Genomic DNA, 25,144 nt, shown 5'->3' on the forward strand with positions numbered 1-25,144 from the left:
CCACTCTTTTTTTTTTTTTAAACTAGCAGGAAGTGCACGTTGATTCTTGTCAGAGTCTAATCTGACCCCCACTGTTGTCTAACTCATTGGACCAGTTTCTACATCTTGACGAATGTTGCTCAGAGACACCCTATTGCATTAGGAACTGATTATATCTGATTGACCATGTAACAGGCTTACATTCATTTCCTGGGATGCAGCAGAAGGGCCTGATGGCCACCAGGCTGACCCCTAATTACCTCTTAAACTGGAGCCCAAATGGTCATGCCAGCGAGGCCCCACAACTAGGGGGCCACCCCAGCAGAGCTATGCAGGACTCAGTAAGAAGCACCATGCAGCTGGTACCTCTCCAGAGCCCTTGAACCTTGACCCTTACCCAGGGACACATCACCCCAGATGCATGTATCTGAGGGTGGCCCCTTCCAGATGCCACTTGCCAAAGGCAGGAAGTAGCACCAGGAGTCTCTGTGGGAGGGAGGATTGAGAAGACCTCTAGTTTCAGAGTCACATGGACCTGTGTGCAAATCCCAGCTCCTACACTGTGATCTTGGGCTCCACGCTTTATTTCTCTGGGCCTCAGTTTCCTCAGCTGTAAAATGGTGACTAGTAGCTGCCCTGCTGTGGTACAGTGTGATGACATCAAGAACTTGGCCCCAGCCATGTGGACCCAGGGGCTCTGGGGCATCATGGATGTCACTGACACGCCCCATTTATAACAATGCACACCGCTCTGGACATGGTCACTGCAGATGTCATGTCCATACCTGGCCACTGGCTGAGTCTTCCAATCAGTGAGGACAGGGAACCTGGCAGTCTTGACAAGCAGCGGCTGATTGGGCTCCAGAGCCCTCCAGAAGGAATGGGGACCATCACCTTCCCCCAAATTGCCGTCAGCTGCCTCTGGGGGCACCTGGGCCTGGAAGGTCCTTCTGTGTTGGTGTCCCCAAGATAGGACGGATGATACTTCTCTGGACCCCATGGGACTAGAAGGGATCCCCTCCAGTCCCCCTCCCCTCTATCCCAGGCAGCTGCTGTATTGGGGAGTAGTCAGGAAGACACCAGTGTTGTCCTGTTTACATCCAAAGCCTGGGGGACAAGGGACTGACATTCACAAATGAGCAAGGTGGTGACCGCATGTGCAGTGGGGCTTCAGGCCGTGGGGCAGTGGTCCCTCCCGCCTAACCCCCAAACCTCCACCCTAAACCCAGCGTAGGAGGCCGGGTAGTAGGAGAGGCCAGATGTCCCTTCTGGGGAGAGCAGGGCCTCACCCTGCAGCCTAGCCAGGCCTGATTTTGAATCCTGAAGTGACCTCCCCCACCCCCACCCAGAGTTTATTCCTTCGTGTTTGAGGTACAGGGAGCAGCTCTGCGGGCCTGAGGAGCCAGAGGGTCTGCTCTCTTTGTTCATAGCCAATAACTACAGGCTCAGTGTTTAAAAACGTTTGAATCAACAGAGGGACTGTTTATCAATATTTAAAAAAAGAAATGTAATTAGAGGTTGGTAAACCAGCAGAGCTCCTGGCCACGGATGTCAAAGGCTTCCTTGACCTGGAGCAGGGAACGGAATGGAAAGTGACCGCAAACACGGGCTGCCATGGTGTGCTCTGCCACAAATCCCACTTGACAGGCGCTCCCCACTGAGGCTCATAAAAGATTCTGTGGCTAATGGAATGGCATTTCACATGTGTCCACATTTTTTCATTCCTAGGTGGTTTTTCTTTCTAAACTTGGGAATATGGACATTCTATTTTAAGAACATTAATTACTGTCCAATTTTAATGTAACTAATGTGAACAAAAAAACCAACTTTGAACTGAAGAAAGGAAACAGGAGTAATTTATGGGGTAATTTTGTGTTCACATCCCTCAAGACTGCCTGAGAACATTTATCTAATGCATTTATTTCTGGTCAAGAGAAGTGAATAACCAGCTTTTTGGTGGTTTCTGGAGAACGAGGTGAGGGCTGGCTCCATCTGCCTCAGAGACGCCAGCTCAGGCCACCTCAGGCCACCTCAGGCCAGAGTCCCTCCTCGAGGCTCAAAGAGGTAGTGTCAGGAAGGTAAAAATAGAGTGAGGGATTCAGCAACCGCTTTGACACATGGTTTTCTCATCCCAGGGACTGCCATGTAGGGTCCTTCCTTTTCCAGCTATTCGAAGTGAAAAAGAAAAAAAGTAAGATTGTCTGAGAACAAATAAAAACAGCGCTATATTTTAGCCATTTTTCTGCATTCTTCCACATTCTCCCAAGTGCTCTTTTCATTTTCTCTTTCCTCACCAAAAATGGGATGAGTCCCAAGGTTCTGTCCTTGGCCCCCTATTTTCCTCCGCCTGCCCTCCTTGACAACAGGCATCTACAACTGTGGCTTCAGCACGGGGTCCACATGGCCACAGCCCAGGCAGGTTCCAGGTACCTGCCCACCTCTGGACAGGCCCCTCCCCCTAGGAGGTCCCCAACATCCCACAATCAGATTCAGCATCTCCCTTTGAAGGGGTCACATCTGGGGCATATTCCTTCCCCCACTTGTCATTCCGCATAACCGCATCTGTATGCTGGTGGCCAGGACTGTTTGACATGTGACCCTGGTCCCAGCCCCTCCAAGCTCACCTCTGAGGCAGGGCTGGGAACAATGGGTGCTCACTGAAGGAGGCCCTAATACTAAATGGAAGGAGAGATCAGGAACGCTTCCCAGAGAAAGACTTTTCAGCTGAGGACTGAAGGTGAGGAGCAGCCGGTCAGGCCAGGTGGCGGTGGTGGGGGTTCCAGTGGGAAGGAGGACAGCATGAGGAAAGGCCCACCCTGGGAGAGACTGGGGACCACGGGGGAAACACGGGGGCTCTGGAGGCATGAGCCGGGGAGGATAAGATTGGCACAGAATGAGACAAGATGGTGAACTCAGGGATGGATTTTCATGCTGGGAACAATGAAAATGTTTTAAGCTGGGAAGGTGCTCAGATTTGCAGGTAGAAAGATAACCCTGGCTTCGGTGTGGAGAATGGATGGTTGGGGGCAAGGCTGAAGGACCCAGTGAGAGACAATGGGGCTCAACTATGGTGTCTCCCAAACCCCTGGCCCTCCAACAATAGCTCTCCCTGGCTCCTGCTGGCTCATATCTCCCAAGCCTCACCAGCTCTCTGTCCAAGACAGCAGCTGTGGACCAATTCACACAATTCACACTCGGGTGATTGTAATTCACAAACAGTGGCAGCATCCACCTCAGATCCCTCTGGGCAGCAAAGGGGGTGGGGGGTGGGGTGTTCCTCCCTTGCCTGTGGGTGCCTCCTGAGCAGTAGGTTACCCTGTGGGATGGAAACCCGAGCCAGAATGGAGCCATGGATAAGTCTCACCCAGAGTCTCTAGCTGTGTGACTGTGGAGAAGTCACTTAACCGCCCTGAGCTGCAGCTTTCTTCTCTGAGTATCAGAATAATAGAACCTAACCTGCCCAGGCTGTTCCTATGAGAGGATTAAATGGGTGCCAGAGGATTAAATAAGAGACTATGATGTGACACTCTTAGCACAGTGCCTACACAGTGGGTCCCCCAAAAACGTTGAAGGAAATGATGGTGATCTCAGCAAGCTATGGGTGCTAATGCCACAATGTGAGTCTACACAAGTCTTTTAACCCTTAAGTCTACATTTTTGCGTATTTCCCTTTACACAGGCAGCCTAATTGATGCACTAGTTCAAACGACTGGGAGCAATTTTTTCATAGCTCTTGCCTGGTGTGTACAGAAGGAATTGAACCTTTTGGTGATGGACATTCTGACCTGGCTAGAAAGCATTATATTAATTCAACCAAGGTTCCTAAGTACCTCTCAGGGACGGGGCTCTGTGCTTGGTGTGCAGGGGCTCTGAGCTGCAAGTACAAAGCCCGGTGGGTATGCGATCGAGGGGAGGTGGTGATAGCTGGAGAACTGAGCCTTAGAGGATGGGGGCCAGGTGGACCGAGCAGGGAGGGTGTTCCAGACTCAGGGGATATGTGCAAAGGCATGGAAGCATGAAAGAGCATGGCATGTTCCAGGAAAGATGAGAGCCAGAGGTCACGGCCATGAGAACAAATGAGTGGGAGGAGGGGAAGGCAGAAGTGAGGCCAAGGAGGCCGGGGCCCCAACTCCAAGGGCCCCCATGTCAGGTTAGACAGAGGGGTTGGTTCTGTGTGCAGAGGGAGATCTGGACAAAGGCAGAATGAACTCAGGGCTGCTCGGGTGGGAGTCACAGGCTTGGAGGTGGAGCACGGTGGAAGGGCTCAAATGCAGGCTTGGTGACCGTGCAACCATTCAGGCAAGAAATGACGCCTGAGGGGAGGTGCTGGCCAGAGAAGAGGGGGAGCAGGGGCTGGCAACAGACTGCAGAGCTGAGAATGATTGGCCTTAACTCTGAGGGTGAGGGAGGGGCCAAAGACAGAGCCTCTGTGGCAGCTGAGAAGGAGGCTGAGAGCCCAGGGCCGGACCAGGCTGGTCAGCTCAGGGGCCCAGGGCACAGGACTCCGCCTCCTGCCTTCCTGGCACTGCTTGCTGTCTCCCTGTCTTTCACTCTTCTTTAACTGCCACCAATAGGAGACCAAACACTTTTTAATACTTAAAGAATGAGTAACTGGAATGTTTTCTATTTCCTCCTCAAACAGAAAAGCAAAGTTACCCATACACGGTAGGAATGTCTAGATTTTTATTTTTCCTTGATGTATTAAAAAAAAAAAGCCAATTCAGACCCCAGGATTATGTTTGGTGACACCTCTTTGGTGCCCTGCTGCCCCTCAGTGGCCTCCCCCTGACACCGAGGGAGCCTAAGGCTGGGCAGACCCATCCCGGTCTCATTATAATCCAAGGGCGGGGATGAGACCCTGACATGACAGCTCTTACCTGTGGGATCTGCAGATCTTCTGCAAAGCCAGAGGACGTGTTCTTAAACCCTGGGACGATGACATTTTAATAAAGTTTCAAAAGATGATTTCACTTTGCAAGACAAACAGCTAATAAAATAGATTCTTTTTTGGTAACCACCCATACAGCAATCAATCTGTCACTCGCAAAACTGCTTCATGAGAGGTGTGAAATGAGGCCGCTCTGGAGTTCTGTGGGAACAGAGAGCCCCGAGAAGGCTTCCTCTCACCCACATTACACTTGCCACCACAAAACAGGGAAACTATCTGATTCAGAACACAGGAAATACCCAGCTGATTCGTTTCTCAATCAATACTCATTTTTGGAAGATAAGCAGGTGGTAACTATTGCACTGTTTACATGCTGCTGGCCCACACCTACTGTCATCACGTGTTTCTCTGGCCTCTGTTTCTTTTCAATTCCATCCCTATTGGGAGAAAAAAAATAAGTGTTTCCCACACAGGCGCCTTTCAGCCTTTCAGAAAAAGTCATACCATGGGGGCTTCTTCTGTGCTGCAGCCATTCAAGTAATAACTTGAAACAAAGGGTCATTTGGACACCACCAACAAAAATCAAAAGGAGGAGCCTGGGTCATAAAATACCACCTGAGGCCACTGTCAGCATAAAGTGGCTCTCCCCTCACTCACTTTATCTTCAGATCTGCTCCAGTGCCTTTACTTCCTTTACCCTTAATTCTCTCATTGCTTAAAAAAAAAAAAAGTCTCATTATATTGTACATAGAATACAATCAGTCATCTCAAATCTTTTTTGGAACAAGACGGACTAGATTTCAGTTACTCAGAACCTTCCTCAAAGCATCTCTAACTGAAGAATTCTGCCACACTAAACTTAGAAGGGAAGCAGGTTGCAATAAGTGCTAAATACTTGTACAGCAGTGTCTGCACACAGTAGGTGCTCAATAAATGTCAATTAACTTTTTTAATGATGGAATCTGAAAAGCCTCAGGAACAAAAAAGATGAACTGGGTAATAACTACGACTTTGAAAGAAATACATGACCAAAATATTACTAACAGGAATAGATCAGAACAACCAATGGCTGTAATTCCATGGTGAAAATTATAAAAGAATTGAAAAACATCTGGAAGTAGTAGTTGGCATAACTAAAACAATAGAACAAACAAATCAATGATGTCGAGGATAAAATAAAACATCAAACCAGAAATGTAGACAAAGAAAACAAAACAAACAGAGGTACAAATAACTGACTTGGAAAATGGGAAATGGTATCATAGCTCTAAAATAGGAGAGAGAGATTAATGAGATGAGGCATTTGATGAGGGAAAATTCAGGAAAAAGAAAAAAAAACACAAGAAAAATTTCACGAGATTAAAAGCAGCTCGGCCTAGAATGAAAGTAAACACACTGTACCTTTCAAATTTAACTCTAAGGGAAAGAAATAAGCATTTGCTAGCAACAATTTTGAATGATAAATTATCTGGCAAGCTGAAGAGAAGGGAGATATGTTCTTTTGAAATTGGATAAGATGACAAGAGAACTGACATCACAAATAATGAAGATAAAATGAACCTCTGGAAAAAATGTTCAATTCTCACCACACATGTATCTTCCAACCACATATCAGTTATACTCCTAAACAAGACTTGTAGGAGAAAACAAAGTCATTTAAAAACTGGGGAGAATTTGTGCACAATTATAGTTTTTAAAAGCAAAGGAGAATGTCTGACTTTTTATAAAAATGTAAATGACAAAAGCTGATATAACAAGACAATGGAATGAAAATGGACCAATTGAAAAAGAAAGAATAAGTGATCTGAAATGTAATCACTCCTAAGACTCACCTACACTCTCATAATTCCCAAATCCCGATCCAGCCCAGGCCTCTCCTCTGAGTTCTAGGCCTGAATATCCCACTGCCACATGGTCACATCCATGCAAATACCCCTCAACACCACAACCCTGCCTTCACTCACCTCATCCCTAGCCAGGGAGCGACCTCAATGCCTCTACAGTTGCTTGAGCTAGAAACTTCTGAATTCATTCCTGGTCCTCTCCATGATCCTCAACCACCCTTCAACCCGTCCATTTGTATTAGTCAGCTAGGGCTGCCATAACAAAATGTCACAGACTGGATGCCTTAAACAAAAGAAATTTATTTTCGGGGGTGGCCAGTTGGCTCAGCTGGTTACAGCGCGGTGCTCTTAACAACAAGGTTGCCAGTTCGATCCCCACATGGGCCACTGTGAGCTGCACCCTCCACAACTAGATTGAAACAACTACTTGACTTGGAGCTGATAGGTCCTGGAAAAACACACTTAAACAAAACAAAACAAGTTTAAAAAATTTTATTTTCTCACTTCTGGAGGCTAGAAGTCCAAGCTCAAGGTTCTGGCTGATTCGGTTTCTGGTGAGATCTTTCCTCCTAGCTTGCAGTCTTCGTGTACCCTTCCATTTATGCAAGTGCGAGGACGTGGGAGCTCTCTGAGGTCTTTCTTATAAGGACACTAATCCTATTGGATCAGGGACCCAACCTTATGACTCCATTTAACGTTACTTACTTCTTTTAGGGCCCCATCTCCAGATACAGCCACATTGGAGGTTAGGGCTTCAACATATGAATCAGAGGCGGGGCAGCTCCTCTCACCAACCATCCCTAGAAGTTACTCTGGGGTACTTCTGCACCCTCCCTAAGGTGGCAACCAAATGCACAGACAGGCCATCTGCACATGCCTGTCCAGTCACGCCTCTAAATTTGCCTTGGTGTTAGGGGTCTAGGGATTACTCTTTCACCAGAGTTCAGTCATGACCTTTCCCCAAGGCCAAAAGCTGCTCCACACCCTGTACTCAAGGAGCTTCTGCCACCCCAACCTCGTTTCAGGTCTGCATGAAGTCTGACCCTGACACTTAGCTAGAGAGCTGTGTGACTTTGTGCGTGTTACTGAACCTCTCTGGGCTTGAACTATGTGGAAGGTACCTGGCCCAAGCCAGTATCACCATGTGGATAAACAAATCAACCTCCTAGGTGCCAGGCCCTTTGCAAACACTGACCCATAAAGTCAGTGTTATTATCCTCATTTCCAGAAAGTAGAAACTGAGGCTTGGAGAGATTCCTGGCCTGAAGCCACTACTTACTGGTCGAGGGAGGTCCGTCCAACTCCACAACGATTCAGCTGCCCAGGCTGTGTCTCAGGAGAGGCAGAAGCATCCAGGAACCTTGACCAAGCTCCGTGCATCCAGAGACATGGTCTCACTTGGAGCTGCATGTCCATCAGGGGTCACCCCAGGTGCTGGTCTGTGGTCTAGGGCCCTGTGGGCTTGAGGTTCCTGGTGGACAAGCAGGCAGGCATGTGCTTAGGACCATGGCTGGCTCCACGGACACTGCCCTGCTGTACTGGGTAACTGTCCCACTTTCCGTGCCCGCCCCCCAGACCTGCCCTGCCCACTCCCAATGCCTATTTAAGCAAGAGGCCCTGACTCCACTGGGCCCAGGCACCACCGGCTTCCGGAGCTAGGAGAGCAGCGTTGCAGCCCTCACTCATTCAGGATGAAAGGTCCTTCTGTTTCACCATTTCCTACCGGTGCGTTTTGAATGATGCTGCTGAGCTGGGTTGTAGTGGGCGCGGATTCTACTTGCCTGGGAGTGTATTGAGATGTGTAGCTGGCAGAGGGAGGCTCTGATTGAATTTTTCCCGTTTTTAATCCTTGACTTGATGTGATCTTATTTTCGAAGTGGGAAAAAGCCTGCAGTTTGTGAAAGGACAGAGGAGACCATATGTCAAAACAAGGTCTGGCTCAGAATATCCACGATCTGACATGTTTTTCTTTTCTTTTGAGAAAAGAAAAGGTCCTTTAATTTCAACATTGTAGAGATTCCATTTCCCCTCAGGAACCCCTCCCTAAATAGTTAGTTCCTGTCATTTAATTCTATTTTGAAAAAAAGTACACAGGAGATTTTTTCAGAAGAGTGTGGTTGGGGAGAGACGATGTGCAGCTTGTAGGGGACAGTTTAGGAAACATCTGAGAACAAAGACTCTTCCTGACTGAAAACTTCTCATTGAGAAATGAGAGTAAGCTCTTCGGCTCTCGGAGAGAGGGAGGTGAGGCTGAGAGTCGCACACGCGGGAAGGCTCAGGAGAGGCCTGCCTCTTTCATGTCCACTTCCAGATGCTTGTCAGCCTGTGGTCTAGGGTTAGGTCAGCCCAGTAAGAGGGTGAAGGACAGAGATTCATGTAGATGGTCACCCTGGCAGGTGTCTCAGGTATAGGAGACAGAGCCTTCCCTGGAGGCCAGGCCAGAAGGCCACCCTCTGACCTCTCATCAGGTTGGACTCCCCAGGCTATGGATGGGGAGAGATGCCTGCCAGGTGTTTAACTCAGAGGAAATAAGCCAAGGTGCCCACATAGAAACAAGGGCCTTTAGGGGATCGCGGGTTACCTCATGTAGAGTAAGGACCTAGGAGCTTTGGCTTCGTTCTTCCCACCCTGGTCTGGCAACATCCAGTACCCATGCCTACTTGGTCCTGGCCATGACCATTCCAGACCCTGCATTGCAGAGGAGGGGGCATCGGAGACTCACAGGTTAAATGACCTGCCCAAGACCATTTAGCTGACTAGAACTCATGAATTACTGGAGCTTTTCTATGTGGATTCCTAATCAGGAGGGCACCAACTGTGTGTCAAATGAGGAGACACTCCTGCAAGCCCTTCTGGAAACAGCTTTAGTTTGGGGGCAGAGGGACTGGGACTCAAATTTCAGATTCTTCTGAAACCGTTTGGCTGATTGGCAAAATAAGTGTATATAAAGGATGGGAGCTGGTCCAGTGGGGCCCTGGGGAGTAACAGTTGCCCCGCTCAGGATGTGGGGATGGTAAGAGGTCTTTGGGCAAAAGAACTGGCTCGAGAAAGTGCAGGGCCAAAGGAGCGCTGCTTGGGACGGGGCCCGGGGCGGGGCTGAACTTCCTGGGCCTGAGTCCAGGGGGCGGGGCCAGGAGCCTAGGATTTGGCTGGAAAGTCGCGGCGGGACTTGGGACTGGAAAGCAGGACAAAAAAGCCAGGACTGCGCCTGAGGCTGGAGGGCGAGCTCAGAGAGCTACCTGGGGCCAGGAATTGGAGCGGGATCAGAAATCCGGGGATGTGGCCTGCACCTGAGGTCAGGGGCGGAGCTAGAAGGGCGGGGCCAAAGAGAACAGAATCCCTCCTAAGAACCCCCCGACTGGGGCACCAGTGTCTTGGGCAGAGATCCTGCACTGGGTCTGCGAGGGACGCGGGAAGCCGGTGGCATCGTGTCCAAAGGCCTCCGCTCACCCGAGTGCCCACCCTACCGTCCCCTTCAGAGACCCCACTGGGTTCACGAAGTGTCCCTGCTGGGTCTCTTCTCCACTGCCTTGTCTACCTGTCCCCTCCTTATCTGCTGCGAACCCCTGTAGTTCTTCCTCTCCTCGGCTTCCTGCTCCATGCCACCCAGCTTGTTGGCCACTGTGTGTCTTCCTGGGCCTGGGTTCCCCTAACCCAAGGTATCTTTGCAAGACAGAGATTACAGAAAGCTCCTGGGGAGAGCTCTGATTGTTCTAGATTCCCCTATCAGATCAAACCCAGGCCCATGGCTGGAGCTCTGAATTTGCCTCTCCCCGTCCCCCAGCCCGAACATTCCAGTCCTGTCTGGGTCCAGCTGTTCTGGTGGAGGTCTTATCCCTCTCACCCGTGGAGTCCTCCCCGTCTGTCCTCCCCCACCCTGCCCACCCCAGCCTGTCCAAGTCTGTCACACAAACCTTCACCCCTACCCCCCCTGACTGCACTTCGTCCTCAGGGACAGCCGGGCCCACACCCTCCCCTTGGCGACAATAAGGGTGCGGCAGTGCCTCCAACCTGACCAGCGCGGGTGGGGCCCCTGGGTCATTGAACCTGGCTCACCTGTGCTGAGCTGTTCTGCTGGGGGTTGAGTTCCAGGCACCTCTGTGAACCGCTCATCATCTCCTTTCAGGCCCTTGACGCCACAGTGACACCCCCCTCTTGAGACAGAAGGAGAAGAAAGTCCCAACGGCTCCTCCTCAGGTAAGACAGGGGCTTCTGGAAGTGGGGGTGGTGCTCCAGGCCTCCCTTCATAGGCTATTAATGTTTTATTATATATAAAGAGGCTCTGTGGAGATTAAGAAAAGTTTCTGCTGCTTGGTTAAAAAGTTTGAAAACACAGGTGTGGGGTAAGCAGCCAGTCTTCCCGTGGAGGGGTATGTCTGATACACCCAAATCAAAGGAGAAAATACAAACTCCTTTGATATGTAGGAAAAGACTGAGGCAGCACTTCACAAAAAAATGAGGGAATACAATTAAATATCCTGGAAACCGGAACCAGATATCATTACCCAATAAACTTGTTTAAAAAACTTTCATGCTAAAGCCCAGAGCTGGTAAGGATGCCATGAAATAGGCTCGCAAACAACTTGGGCAGAAAGCTGTTTGACAATATATATCAGAAGCTTTAAAGTTTACCTAGTAATTCTACTCTTGAGTACATCCTAAAGAAATAGTTCAAACTACTAGGCCATTCTCAGGAATAAAAGCAGAAACTAGCAATACGGTGAACCCCTACAGTCAGGAACCTCAGCGGGACCATTATAAGAACCCACTCCCTCCCAAAGATTGGCAAATAAATGTTTTCAGGGTTGCCAGGGAGATCACCAGGCTGGAGGTAGGAGATTTAGAGGTCCAAGGTAATGGTTACTGGGTAGAAGAACAAAAGAGAAGGTGGATAAGGCTGGCAGTCCACAGGAGGAAACTTATTGGGGTGGGTGACAAATGTAACCTTCAGGGGATTAGAAAAAAGGGATGAGGATCTTGTGGGAGTTGAAGAGGAAGAACAAGTAGGATGGGGGGAAAGCATGGGGACTTTGTTACTCTTCCCAGGAACTTGTCCTGGAGGTGGGGGGGGGCCGGTCTAGGACAGCGCTCATTTCTGGATTTTGAATATGTTTGCATGTCATTTGTATTCAGCCTTGGTGAGAAAGGTAGAGAGGAAAGAGAAATTGGAGTCAGATAACCTGGCTGCACCTCTCAGGGACTGTCATTTACTTCTCTGAGTCTCAGTTTTCTCATCGGTAAATGGGACCAGTAGCACCCACTTGGGGTGGTTGTACAGTATAGAAGCACCATCAGTGTGAAGAGCACATGGTGGGAGCTGTCTGTGCGACATCTGCTCAGATATCCCCAAGAAGCAGTTCCGTTAGCTCTGCTTGTCTGATGCTCATTTCTAGTCTCCCCCATGTCTTTGCCACAGACTCACTTGTGGCTGTGGCCCCACCTTACAGGGAGAGAAAGGAAAGGAGGAAGGGAATGAGTCTGAGGGCCTGAGCAGGCTGCTGGGGGCCCCAGACAAGCTGGACTGTGAAGCCACCCTGGCTGGACACCAGGTCTGCGGGGGCAGGGCTGACACTGCTCAGTCAGTCATCAGGGGTTCCTATGATCTGCCTACTACGTGCCCAACACACAGCTAGGCTCAGGTGATGGGATAAAATACTGCGGGTCTGCAAAGGGACACAGGCCTCAGAGTTAGAACTCAGAACTCACATTCCCCAAGACTGGAAGTTGAAGTGGGTGGGTGAGCACCTCATCCCCCACCCCCGAGTTCCAAGGCTGCTGGTGTCTGCCATGTGGGCAGGGTCGCTGGTCACGCAGAGACCCCATAGGGCCACACACACAAGGTTCTCCCTCCTTTCGTTTTGAGAGAAGGAATTTGCAGACATTGCTTGAGCCTCCTCTCCTCAGTCCTGTTCCCAACTGGGCAGATCTGAAGGTATGAGGGTCTGGCCATCTTTCTAGTGTGCAGACTGCAAACATACAGTAAGTAAAGGCACAGAAATTGGCAGGTGTCGAGCGAGGAATAGCCTGTTTAAGCCAAAGGTCTCTAGTCATTCCTGGGGCCACAGAGTAGGGACTGGCTGGGGTTTGGTGAAGAAAACATTACTGTGACTTCCAAACCCCAAGCCCCTCTGCTGAGGCTTCATCCCTTCGCACAGATAAGGGCTACAAGGGAACAGCCCCAGCAAAGGCACAGGGTCTAGAAGGGTACGGTGGGGAATTGTGTGGGTCAGGGCCCTTAGGACTCCAGAATGGGGGGACAGAGCCATCAGGCTGCTGGGCCTTGCCTGCCTTTCCCTGCCAGGTGTATCTTCGGGGGGCACTGGGGCCATGGAAGAGTTTAACAGGGGAGCTTGGGAGACAGAGCTGGCTTGGGGGAAGAAGTGGAGGAAGAGGAATGATGAGCTTTTAGGGGAATATGGAGAGCTGTCAATCAAATTCATGGGGTCAGAGATCAGGGAGACAGCTGGGCTAGCTGTCACCTGGGAACAGGTGACCAGCAAAGTATCAACCAAGAGAAGAGAGAAGAGGCAGGGAAGGCCCAGCTCCTACGGGGTGGGCAGGGGAGGAAGGGACAACAAAGGGCTCTGAGAAGCAGTCCCAAGTGCAGGAGGGGAACAAAAAGGAGGATGGCCCCAGACCAAGGGACAGAGAGTGGAGCGACAGGTGAGGATCAAGCAGTGAAGCCGCCTCTTGAGCCTACTTCTTGAAGCAAATCTGGCAGAAACCGCACACTGTTTTCTCCTTGGTGCTGACCTCTGTTCACCATTGTCTTTCCAAAACTTTACCAGAAAGCCTGGTAAGACAGCCTCCTGTCTAGCAGTGGGGGTGGGGCAGGTAGCCTCCAGCTGGGTGGCTGCCCAGACCCCCGGCCAGCCAGAGGGTCACACGGCCCTCCCAGAGCACAGGACAGACCCAGACAGCGCACCAGGTCCTCACGGCTCTGAGCCGAAGGACGGCTGAAGGCTCGCTGGGTCAGTGCAGTGCAGGTGGGACGTTACCCAGACATCTAATCACTTAAGTTGAAGAAGCCCAACTAGGCGTGAACTATAAGTGCTTCAGCGCTTCCTCTCAGGCCCATTGCCACAGCTCACCCCCCACCACACACCAACCCTCTCCTGGCCTGCAGTCTGGGACCTGGCAGTCACTGTGGCCAGCCTGGCAGGACTTCCTGAGTGACTCCACCTCCTTCGTGCCTGCTCTCAGCTCTCTGATCTCCCTCCTTCGCTCACTATTGGCTCCACCCACCACCCACCACTCTCCTGTCTCCATACCCTCTAGGAGGACACCCCCACACGCAAATATATTCACCTAGAAAGCAAAGATTCTGCCCCCAGAGATTTGGGGGCCCTTGCTGTGAAATACCCCAAGCAGTCACACTGCTGCATCTGACTCATAGGAAGTGCATCCTGACGCCCCCAGACTACCAGCTTCACAGCTGCTGCCCTGCCCGGCCCGTCACCAGCCCCGGCAGGCACTTGTCCACCAGCACAACCTGGCAGTGTCTGACCATGCCTGGCCTCTCGGCTCCGACCCCCAAGCATCGAGCATAGTCTGTTGGCTCCATCTCAAGTCGCTGTCCACTTCAGTGGCCCCTGGGACCAATCCCGTATTCTGATCCCTGGCAGAAGTTTCTCGTGGATTTACTTCCCCATGTCTACAGATTTACTTTGCTACCTATATCACCAGCCATAGCCTCTTCTCTGAGCAGAAACAGTTTCCACTAAAAATTAAAAGATGAAGGTTCAGCTCCCCTGACGCCTCATGGCCCCAAGGACCATGGACACAAAGCAGGAATTGACTTTACAGCCAACACACTAACAGGGCAGGATGAGGGAGCCTCCCACCTGGTCTGGATTCAGAGCAGAGGAACATCATTCTTACCATGTAAAATGAAGATCTTTCTTGAAGAGAGTCAGGTCTGGAGGGTAGTTCCATCTATATTCCTGGGAAACCAAGGGCTGTTGATCAATAAGGCTTATTTTTGGTAAATGGGCTGATTAAATACCAAATCAGAAGCCTTCCTCTATTGGTCGGGATCGGACAGGTTATGCTGTGACTTATAACCAAAGGTTTTCTTCTCACTACAACTACACACGGGTTAGCTGGGGCCCTCCTCCATGTCTCCTCACCCTGTGGCCCAGGCTGACCAAGTAGCCACCATTTCAAACTCTGCAGGTTGATGTGGCAGAGAGAGAACTCTGGGCGGTCTCACACCTGCTGTTACTTACCCCGGCCCAGCAGTGACACAAATCACTTTTACTCACAGCTCACCGGTCACATGATCCACCCAACCACAAGGGGACCGGAAAGTGCAGTCAGTCCTGCCTCCTGCCTGGAAAGCAGGCTCCAGTTGCTCTAGGGACCAGAGAAAGTGAGGCAAGAGTCCCGTCTGAGAAGTGGAGGCAGAGGTGAACAAAAAGGGAAAAGTCTACCAGGATCTTCACAAAGGCAAAGCGTGCTTATCTTTTTAGGTTACTCAGTCCTGAATGAAGATGTGTCACTGTCTCCACCAGGGTGTCTACACCAGCAATTTGGGGGCACACAGCCTCCATGGCCAGAGCCAGGAGTTCTTGTCACCCTTTTCAGAAGTATAGGATTCAACAGCCAAGAGCAGGTGTAGACAGGGCTATCACTACCAGAGGGGCCGGCGTGAATTAAAACCCAGAGCCACAGAAGAACCTTGGAAGGCAGGTTTAGTGGCAGCAATTAGAGAGAACTTGGGGGGCCACAGACCCCCATGATCTCTTCCCCGCTGGTCTTTGATGTGGACAAATGACTAATTCACAGTCTTATGCAAATGAAGCTCTAAGTCTCACCCCACTGGGCAGCAGACTCCAGCAGCCTCCAGTCCCCTCCCAGTTATGCATTCTGGAGCAGGCCCTGGACAGCCCCACAGGCAGGTGGGGAGGCCTCCCCAAGCAAGCAGCCCATGGTTTGGCCTGAGCTGGGCCATCCTCTCTCAGGGGCAGTGGTCTTCTGGTTGGTTCTCTCAGAGCCAAGGGCTCCTGTGGTACCGTGTGCAGAGGGAGGGAGAGGGGACCTGAGTATAGCAGTGGCCCAGGGTCCAAGGTCTCTGAAAGCTCCCAGGAATAGGGCCTCAGCCCTCAGTGGTGAGTAAGATCCAGCCTTGGTCCAGAAATCCAGGCTTCGGGCCCGGCTTCCCAAGGCTGCTGGGAAGGTTGCTGAGATGCTGACGCCTGATTTTACTTACTCATTCACACTGATTGGCTTTTTAAATCTGCACAAATTCTCCTCTAGGACTCAGTTTGTTAAATGTTCTTTGCACAGAAAACTTGAGGCTGAATGTGAAATGATTCCCTTCAGAAGAATGTGAGCAGGTCTGTTCTGTTTTAGGAGGGTTGACTGTCTTCGTCTGTGTTCTCTGGTGCCTTGAAATGCCTACCCAGTGCTCAGTCGGCCCTTCCGTTCCAGGAGAAAATGCTGTACTTGAAATGCAGCTGAATGCTGGGTTTGCATGCATCCTACATTTGTGTGGACTTGTATTTAAAGTTCTACTCCCACAGAAAGTACGCTGTCATTTCTTCTTAAGCAAAGTACATTCCCGGCCTTGCTCGGCTCGTGAACCATTACCTCAGCCCTTAGTTCAGGGAAGCAAGAACTCTGCTGGGACAGAAGCCGCAACCGCAGAACCTGAGAGAAGCGAGATCCCTCCCTTCCCGGTCTCCAGCCGAGGAGGGACTCTCCTGGGGTGGCGGTGGCACTGGCCAGCTGGGAGGGTGCTAGGGCCGGCATTCTGTCGGTCGTGCAGAGATACCACAGAGCTCACCTGAGGGAGGTGACGTGACCTGCTGGGGAGCTCCAGGGCCCCCGCTTATGGCTGTCTACAAGGCCCCAGCGCCTGGGCAGGCACAGAGCACTTGAGGTAAAAGGCCCACGCCCATCTAGATGCCTGGCTGCTGGCACGTGGCCTCTGGATTTGGGCCACCCTTGCGGGAGTCGCAGCCTCCGCTCCTGTAGTCACCACCACCTGCTACAGTCCTGCCCTGGAGCCGCCCTGTCAGTGCCCATATGGAGAAGACCCTGTGAACAGAGTGTGCTCAGACTGGATTTCCTTCATGGAGGAAGCCCTCCCCCCTCAGCCTCCCGCCCTCCCCACGGGCACAGCTTCCCTGAGGGCACAGGAGTGGGGGCAGCCCTGTGGGCTTCAGCTTCCAGCAGGCTTGAGGCTAACAGGTCTGGCTGCAGGCAGGTCCGGAGTATAACACAAGGGTCCGTGGGAATGAGATGCTGCTCAGGATGGCTCAGGTGTGGACATAGGTGCCAGCCATCATCCAGCCTGCTCTGTAATGGCTCCCCTTTTCAGTCACCAATAGATGATTCTAGAATGGCAGGCAATAGAGTGACCAGATCGTCAAACTCAGTTCCTTCCTGGGATGGAGCCCATGGTGCTGTTATTTTAAACATTAGGTTTGTCCGGGCACCGCTGGCACTTACACCTCTAACCAGGCTTGAGATTTGCTTTTCAGTCTCGCAAGCACCAGCTTAATCTGGGCTTTCTCAGTTCGAACACGGAACTGCCAAGGCTGCTGACTGAAGAGTGCCCCAGAGCTGCTTGCAGCCTGTTCCTATTCTCAGAAACCACATGATGCACTAATAGCTCCCGTGGAAAGGTTCTTTGAAAATTTTATGGCCCCTTTGCCTGCACCTGGATTCTGTAGAATCCTGTAACTTGGACTTGCACAAATAGCCCACAACACAGTCTGTCAAGAGATGGAGGCCTCAACACCCCTTGTACCATCCTTACCCCCCAACTGGGATAGCAGGGCGCCCCCTTTGTCAAGCAACCAACTACACGAGGAGGAGACTTTGGAAGGCTCCGGCTGTATCTTGAGGGTCTTTGCAGCAGGAAACTAACAGCAGTAGTAGTAACACAAATATTGCTGGAGATGTGGCAGGCACCGTGTTAAGTGCTGCCCATGTATCACCTTCAACGACCCTGAGACAGTGTCATTATGCATGTTTAACAGATGAGGAGACTACCGGTCAGAGAGTCAGTGATGCAGCTTATCCGATATCCAGCAGGAGGCCGTGAACCTGGCAGGTGTGACACCAGAGTTTGTGCTCATAGCACCTGCACTGCTGTCTCCTGAAACATGCTCACTGGGCACAAATCATAGGCACCAGGAGGAAGGCAACACTGAGGCCAAGGGGTGCCAAGGAGGTTTTCACAGCAGAGGAACTGATAAGAATTGAGTTTTAGAAAGATCGTGTAGCTGGTAAATAGTAGACAGGATCCTTTTGGTAGCAAGTGACAGAAACCCAACTCAGTGACTAGAGCAAAGAAAAAGGGAATTTGCTGACTCATTAGCTAGAAAGTCTAGGAGCTGTGCTCATGCCAGGCCCCAGATCCCAGGCACAGGGAAAGTGGAGCTCAAAGATGTCGCCATGACTTGGCCTCTCTCCTTCCGGCCCTAAAGTGTTTTCCTCTGAATTGGATTCAGAGGAAATCCAAGGCTCCAGAAGCTTCAGGCTCTTCATGCTTCCATCTCAGAGAACATGCATGCCTCTTTGCTGAGGGGTCCAGTAAGAGCTCCAAGGAGAGCTTGGGTCACGTGACCATTCAGCTTGGGGTCAAGGGGCTGTGGTGCCGATTGGCCTGGTGTGGCTCACTGCCCTCCCCTGGGATTGGAGCAGGGCAGACACAAGTGGGTCTGCCACCGCCAGAGAGGTGAAGCAGGCTAGGACTCGGGCCTGCATTGGTGCCTGAGACTCCCTAGAGAGCTCCCAGGCTGCTGGCGGTTAGGGTTGCCTGATGTGCAAACAGACATGTCCTGATTAGGACAGTGGGGCTGTGCAGGGCAGGGAGAGCAAAGGAGGGGTAGGGAGGCTGGAGAGGGCGTCAAGGAAGGGGAGGCAGGTGCTTTGGGTCTAGAAGGCTGAGTAGACATTTCCTGGTACAGCTATATTGGTAAGAGTTGCCCCTATGGCACCCTGTTCAGGCCAGGCCCCAGACCCCATGCCCCATTCTGCCTCTGGGATGTGGCTTTCAGGGTTAGTCTGGATTTGTCTGACCTGCCTCATTCAGAAAGGCATTCTCTTCAGTCATTCGTTCTGTCCTCCCAGCTATGAGTTGACTCCAAGTTTCAGCACTCAGAGCTCACGTTGCCATGCCAACCCCTCCCCGGCAGGCATCCAGGCAGAAATGGGCTGGCCCGATCTCGGGGCTGCGGGCGGATGCAAGCACATTCTGGTAATTGGATTGGAACAATCCTCTCGGCCTTTCCTGTGGAAACCTGGGGCTTGGCCCAGCTCCTGCTAGACATGAGCCTTTGGACACAGGATGGGAGGAGGTCCGCTCCTTCTGCACTTGCAGCCCTGCTGCTGGACGGAAGGCTCAGCAGGCATGAGGACCAGACAGAAGGGCCATGAAGGAGGGACAGGACCCATCCTCGCCTCACCTGGGGCAACTCCTGACCCTCATCAACGTCCCAGAGGTTCCCCAAGGCTGGCTCAGAGATCCCAAAAGACGCTGGAGGCTTCCTCAGAGGGGCCAGGGCTTGCCTCTGCCTGCAGAACTGACCTGGCTTGCTCACTTTCTTACTGTAGGAGAAATTCAAAGTCGTCACCCACCTGGGACCCTTTGAGCCTCTGTGCAGCAGGTCATGTGTACCAGCACATGTACCAGGTCCATTCCCAGGGAGACGGGCAATGGAATGGCTGTCTTGGTGGCAGTATTATTCGGCACACAGTAGCAGATGTGCTGTCCACTACAGGTGGCCCATGCAAGGTGTTGGGGACCCACCCTACCCTCCATTTTCAACACCCAAACAGGACTAGGCCTGGCCAGGCCCCATTCCTGAGGAGGCCATCCCCAGAGGACGGCAGATCAACTGGCCTCAGAGCCCTCAGGACAGTGCATGGGGTGGGGTGGGGACTTTGGTTGAGGTCTCTGAGCAATCCAAGTCCCCCCTTCCCATGTTTGGTGGTGGCAGGCCACAGAATAGCAATTAGGTGTCTCGGTGCTGACAGGTCACTGCAGGTCAGCAGTAATCTGGGGGAGCAACTGCTGTGCGGAGCTGCTTGCTGTCAACGTCCCAAGCCTGCCCAAGAGTGGGTCCTGCCCAGCACCTGACCGAGCACCTCTCCCATCTAGACTTAGAATCACTGGGCTCCCAACCTTCCCGGACAAGTTGCACTCCTACCTGGGTCGACCTGCAACATTCTCTGCCCCGTCTGTCTGTCCTGGCCCCATGGCCCAGCCTCCTGGTCACAATCAGACCCAGTCAGTCTCTGCTGCAGAGAGAGGAACAAGTGAGTGAAGGGCCAGGGCTCCAACCTAAACAGATAACAGCATCTCATCCTTTGGGTTAGTCAGGGGCCTGGAGGTTCAGCCAGTGGGCTCAGGCTGCCCCCAGAACAGTGCATAGACCAGCTTGTCCCATTTTCAAACTCCATTGAATCCACAGGCTAGGAGAGCAAGTGGGGTATGTAGGGGCCAACCTCAAGGGAAGAGAGGTCAGGGAGGTCCCACGAGGAGTGGGGAGGTAGGGGAGGAAACAGGGCCAGCCATGTTAGTAGCTTCACTCCCTTTAATCCTCATGGTAGCATGACAGCCCTGGGAGACTGGGATTGCCACCCCTGTGTCACAGATGACGAAACAGATGCTCAACGGGCCAGACTCCAGTGCCAGGCGACCCTAACCCCCAGCAGGTTCATTCAGGTGAGCCTGAGCCCCCAGCCCAAGCTGAGCGTGGAGCAATGTGGCGGGGGTCAGGGGCCGAGTCCGGGGTCTCCACTTCTAGGACAGAGAAGCTGCCCTCCCTTGGGGAACTGTGTAGCCTCCCAAATTGACTCCAGGGCTCAGGAGTGACCATGAGGAGCTGAGGGCATCTGGGACTCCAGCCCAGCTTTGGAGACCATGGTGTTGGGACCGAGGGCCTCCCAGGCAATCCTGGGAGCCACATGCCAGGATTCACAAGGAATAAACCCAAGGGCCATTGTCGGCTTTAAAAGAGCAACCCCACCTGCGGGGGTGAGAGGCGACAGCTCAGCACACATGGCCTTCAAAGGACCTGTCCACCCCATCGGACACCATGGAGGACTTCCTGGAAAAGGTGCCAGACCCAGGACAGGGAAGCAGAGACCTGGGGCAGGAAGGAGAGGAAGGCGGAGTCTGGGCCAGGCCACCCACAAGGTCCCACCAGGCCAAGAGGTGCAGCAAGCGGACGGGCCCAAATGGCCTGCATCCTGCCCCACCATCTCTGACAGGCCTCTGGGGCTCCTCCAATGTTTAGAGGAGTTGCCACCCTCCAATGTTTAACTCTCGTTCTCCTCTTTCATGGGGAAAGTATAGATCAGACTAATTAATGTGTTGTTTGTTTACCCTCCTTTCATTTCACTGAGACAAAATAATTAACCACAGAGCTTTAGAAACCGGCCCCATTGGTGGCAGTTCCTTTTGTGTCAACTGCATCAGCAGCTCCTGTGCACAGATACAGGGACTGCAGGTGGGACTGGGGCAGGTGGGCAGCACCTGGAGGCTGCTTCTGGCCGGGGCAACTGCCGAAGGGGGGGAAGGGGGGGCAGTGGACAGGGAGACCCAGGGCAGCTGCGGAGGCCTAGGATGGCAGGCAGGAAGGGCTGGATGCTCGGATCTGCCACACCTTAGAGGACCGTCGTGGTGCCTACCGCTGCCTGTTGGCCCCCTGGGCCACCTCAAACCCCATTGCCTGAATGGGGAACAGAAACATTCCCATGACCAGTCCAGGGGAGGCATAAAGATCAGGCCTGGCCACTCACCACCATTGCAGGCAGGGCTGGGGAGGGAACTCGACCAGAAGGGTTTCTGGGGCCATAACAGGAGTGAGGAGGACACAGGGCAGCTGAATAGGGAGCTGCCCCCTCCAGTCTGGTCCCAGCTAACAGCAGACCCCAGCCCGAATCGGCCAGTGTTGGGGACGAGCCACACAGGAGGACAGGTTAGGGACTTTCTCTCAGGAAGCCTTTTCTGAAGCATTCACCTCTGACCCATAACGGCGCTCTGGCCATCCCAAAGGCCGCAGGCCAGATCTGCTCGGAGGGCAGCACAGGGTGGACAGAGCAGAGCCTCTCCTCCCAAATTCTTTCTGTACTCACAACCAGAGCTCAGCCAAGCCTGGGTTTGACACAGTGGGACAGTGCCCCTCAGGGCAGACACACCGGCCTGTGCCACCTTCCCAGCCTCTCCCCCTTGAGGCAAGCAGGGCCCCTTCATTCCCCCATCAGTCGTTTTTCATTTGTTCTCTCCCTCTACGCACTCTGCCAGGCCCACACCCTGGGCTCAGCCACGCACAGACGCGGTCCGAATGGAGTCCCAGCCTGCTTGTGGGACCCAGATACTAAGCAGCTCCAAGCTGTTTACTCCAAGAGAACCAAATCCACACAGGCCAATGGAGTGTGCTGGGAGCAGCTCCTGGCCTGCTAGCTCCGGCCTGGTCCTTGGAGAGTCCTTCTCATGTCAGAGGAAGCAGGACTGGGGTGAGTGGGGACAACAGCCCCAGCATCCAACTTGCTCCCCTAAAGATGAATAAAAGCCCCCTTGCCTTCTGTCTCGCAGGTTTTCCAGCAGGCCTTGGTGGCCCAGCATGGCCCACTGAGGTGAACCATGACTGGCAGGCCAACACTCACCACTGACCATCCAGAGTCACATCTCACCAGGAGGTGACCCCTCCTGCAGCCGCCCACCACTCGCTCACCCGCCAGGAAAGTGCCCGGGCTGCCACGACACCATGTAGTAGGGCCGGCTGCGGCGCCCAGTGAGCTGCAATGGTTTTGTACACGACCCCCTTTCCCAATAGCTGTCTGTCCGGCCTGCACGCCGTGTCCTGGGCCCTCATCTTCCCATGCTACTGGCTGCTGGACCGGCTTTTGGCCTTGTTCATACCCGACCCCTGCCAGAAGTACCAGCTGCTCTGCATCGTGCTCTTCACGCCCATCTACCTGGGCTTCCTTGTCACCTCACTGCCCTTCGCGTTTCTTGGGTTCCTCCTCTGGTCCCCCCTGCAGTCTGTTCGCAGGCCCTACAGCTACTCCCGGCGGGAGGACAAGAGCCTGGCTGGTGGGGCAGCCCTGCTGAGTGAATGGAAGGGTACGGGTCCTGGCAAAAGCTTCTGCTTCGCCTCCGCCAACGTCTGCCTCCTCCCAGACTCATTGGCCAGGCACAACAACGTTTTTAACACCCAAGCACGGGCCAAAGAGATCGGGCACAGAATCCGCAACGGGGCCAGCCGGCCTCAGATCAAAATCTACATCGATTCACCCACCAATACCTCCATCAGCGCAGCCAGCTTCAGCAGCCTGGTGTCACCGCAGGGCAGCGATGGCATGGCCCGGGCCATCCCGGGGAGCATTAAGAGGACAGCCTCTGTGGAATACAAGGGCAACGGTGGGCGTCACCCCAGTGACGAGGCGGCCAACGGCCCGGCCTCTGGGGACCCGGCCGACTGTGGTAGCCTGGAGAATGCCTGCATCGTGCGTATCAGTGGCGATGAGGGGGGCCGGCTCCCTGAAGCTGATGACTCTGCCGCTGGGGGCCAGGCCAGGAATGGGGCTGGTGGGGGTCCACGTGGCCAGATGCCCAACCACAGTCAGCGGGATGGGGACTCAGGAAGCCTGGGCAGCCCCTCTGCCTCCAGGGAGTCCCTGGTGAAGGCCAAAGCCGGGCTGGACGGCAGCGGCGGGGAGCCAGGTGCCGCCTACGGCAAGGCCCCGCACAAGGCCTCGGTGGTGAAGAAGCCAGCTGCGCGCAAGAGGCGGCACCCAGACGAGGCCTTTGACCACGAGATCTCAGCCTTCTTCCCTGCCAATCTGGACTTCCTGTGTCTGCAGGAGGTGTTTGACAAGCGGGCAGCCACCAAGTTGAAAGATCAGCTGCATGGCTACTTCGAGTACATCCTGTATGATGTCGGGGTCTATGGCTGCCAAGGCTGCTGCTGCTTCAAATGTTTCAACAGCGGCCTCTTCTTTGCCAGCCGCTACCCCATCATGGACGTGGCCTATCACTGTTACACCAACGGGAAGGGCTCCGACAGTCTGGCCTCGAAGGGAGCGCTGTTTCTCAAGGTAGGAGGCCTGGGTCCCACCTGAGGGCACACACACCAGCTGGTCCCACAGCCGTGGGGGAGCTGGGCTTCAGCCTGGGGGTCCTCACTCTCTGGACCTCACTCTCTGGGAGGGCTGGAGACAGATGGGGCCTTCCGTGGAGCTGAAAAGGAAGGCCCCCAGCTCAAGGACAAGGGGGATAAGAATTCAGGAAGAAGAGCTGAGGCGCTGGGGTCAGACAGACCTGGCTGGGTGATCTTCGGCAAGTTTCAGATCTCAGCCACCATTTCCCCATCTGTGAAGCGGGCAACGTGGAGCCTCCTCACAGGGTGGGAATGACCATGAGTGGGCAGGAGGTTATGCTGGTGCTGGTGGGGAAGGTAGCCAGGCCATGAAGGCACAGTGGTGATAAGTGGGGAGGAAGGTGCCAGGGCCAACTGTCTGTAACTGAGCAGACATTCACAAGAGGGAAGACCAACGGTGGCAGGTCCTGGGCCCATTACCACACTTGCTCGCTCAGGCCACCAGGCTCACTGGCCGGGATGCCCTCTCCCTCCTGGCTGTCATGCAGCTGCCATGCCAGGCAATCTGCCCACCAGCCCAAGGCTTCGCTTCCATAGTCACTAATTAAAGTGAATCATAATTATTTCTGCTAATTTGGATGCAATTGGAGGAATTTTTAGACCATGGTAATTTGGTCATTACACATTATCTTCTACTAAGCCTGACGTGCTCAAGTGCCGACTTTTTGTTCTCTATCCAAAAGCTGCTCTTGGTGCTTCCAGAGTTCTCTGAAGCGTCGTTTGGCCAGCTGATACAGAACAAGGCTTTCTGCCCCCAGAGGCAGCAGCTGCTGTGGGTGTGAGTTTGCTCCATATTTCCCTCAAGACTTCTCAGTTCCCCCTAGATGGGGGTTCATGGAACGGAGACAGTGGTATCTAGTGGGGCTGAATGCGGAAGCCCAGCCTGGCGAGGCTCTTGTTCCCCAGGGCTCAGCTCTGACTGGCTTAGCCTATCCAGGAAAGTGCTATGTGTCAGCCAAGCACCTGTCAGAAGTGAGGGCCTGGGCTGATTGCATGGAGGCTGCTGGAGCCAGGCCTGCACCCCAGGAGCCGGCTCCCCACTCCAGCTGTTCAGTGGCTCTCGTGGGGCTCAGCAGGCCCAGAGTTGGAGTCTCCACTCTCCATTCACAGCCTGAGAGGCTGAGATTGTATGCACTCTTCTTACAGGAGAGCCAACCTCCCCATTTGGGCATATGATTCGTCAGTGTTCTGTTCCACGGACGTATTTTCATCTCAGCAGCTGGAGCGACTTTCTGGGGAAGGAGAGGACATGTCAGGCTCAGGGGAAGAGGAAAGCACACTCTCTCCCTCCTGCCTGCCCTAATAGATGG

At 53.2% G+C, this 25,144-nt stretch overlaps 1 protein-coding gene across 2 annotated transcripts in view; it reads left to right on the forward strand.

The window, feature by feature from the left end:
• Positions 1-25,144, forward strand: part of SMPD3 (sphingomyelin phosphodiesterase 3) — a 77,482-nt gene that overhangs the window by 40,978 nt on the left and 11,360 nt on the right. Inside the window, exons 1-3 of one of the 2 annotated variants that reach the window (XM_019756539.2) lie at positions 8,364-8,436; positions 10,838-10,908; positions 22,268-23,772. In XM_019756539.2, coding sequence (XP_019612098.2) covers positions 22,477-23,772 — 1,296 coding nt within the window. In that variant the 5' untranslated portion in view covers positions 8,364-8,436; positions 10,838-10,908; positions 22,268-22,476. Of the gene's footprint in view, positions 1-8,363; positions 8,437-10,837; positions 10,909-22,267; positions 23,773-25,144 lie in introns of those variants that run through there. The other variant, XM_019756530.2, reaches the window with a different exon arrangement.

This window comes from Rhinolophus sinicus, linkage group LG11, assembly GCF_036562045.2.
Source record: "Rhinolophus sinicus isolate RSC01 linkage group LG11, ASM3656204v1, whole genome shotgun sequence".
Classification (NCBI taxonomy): Eukaryota; Metazoa; Chordata; class Mammalia; order Chiroptera; family Rhinolophidae; genus Rhinolophus; species Rhinolophus sinicus.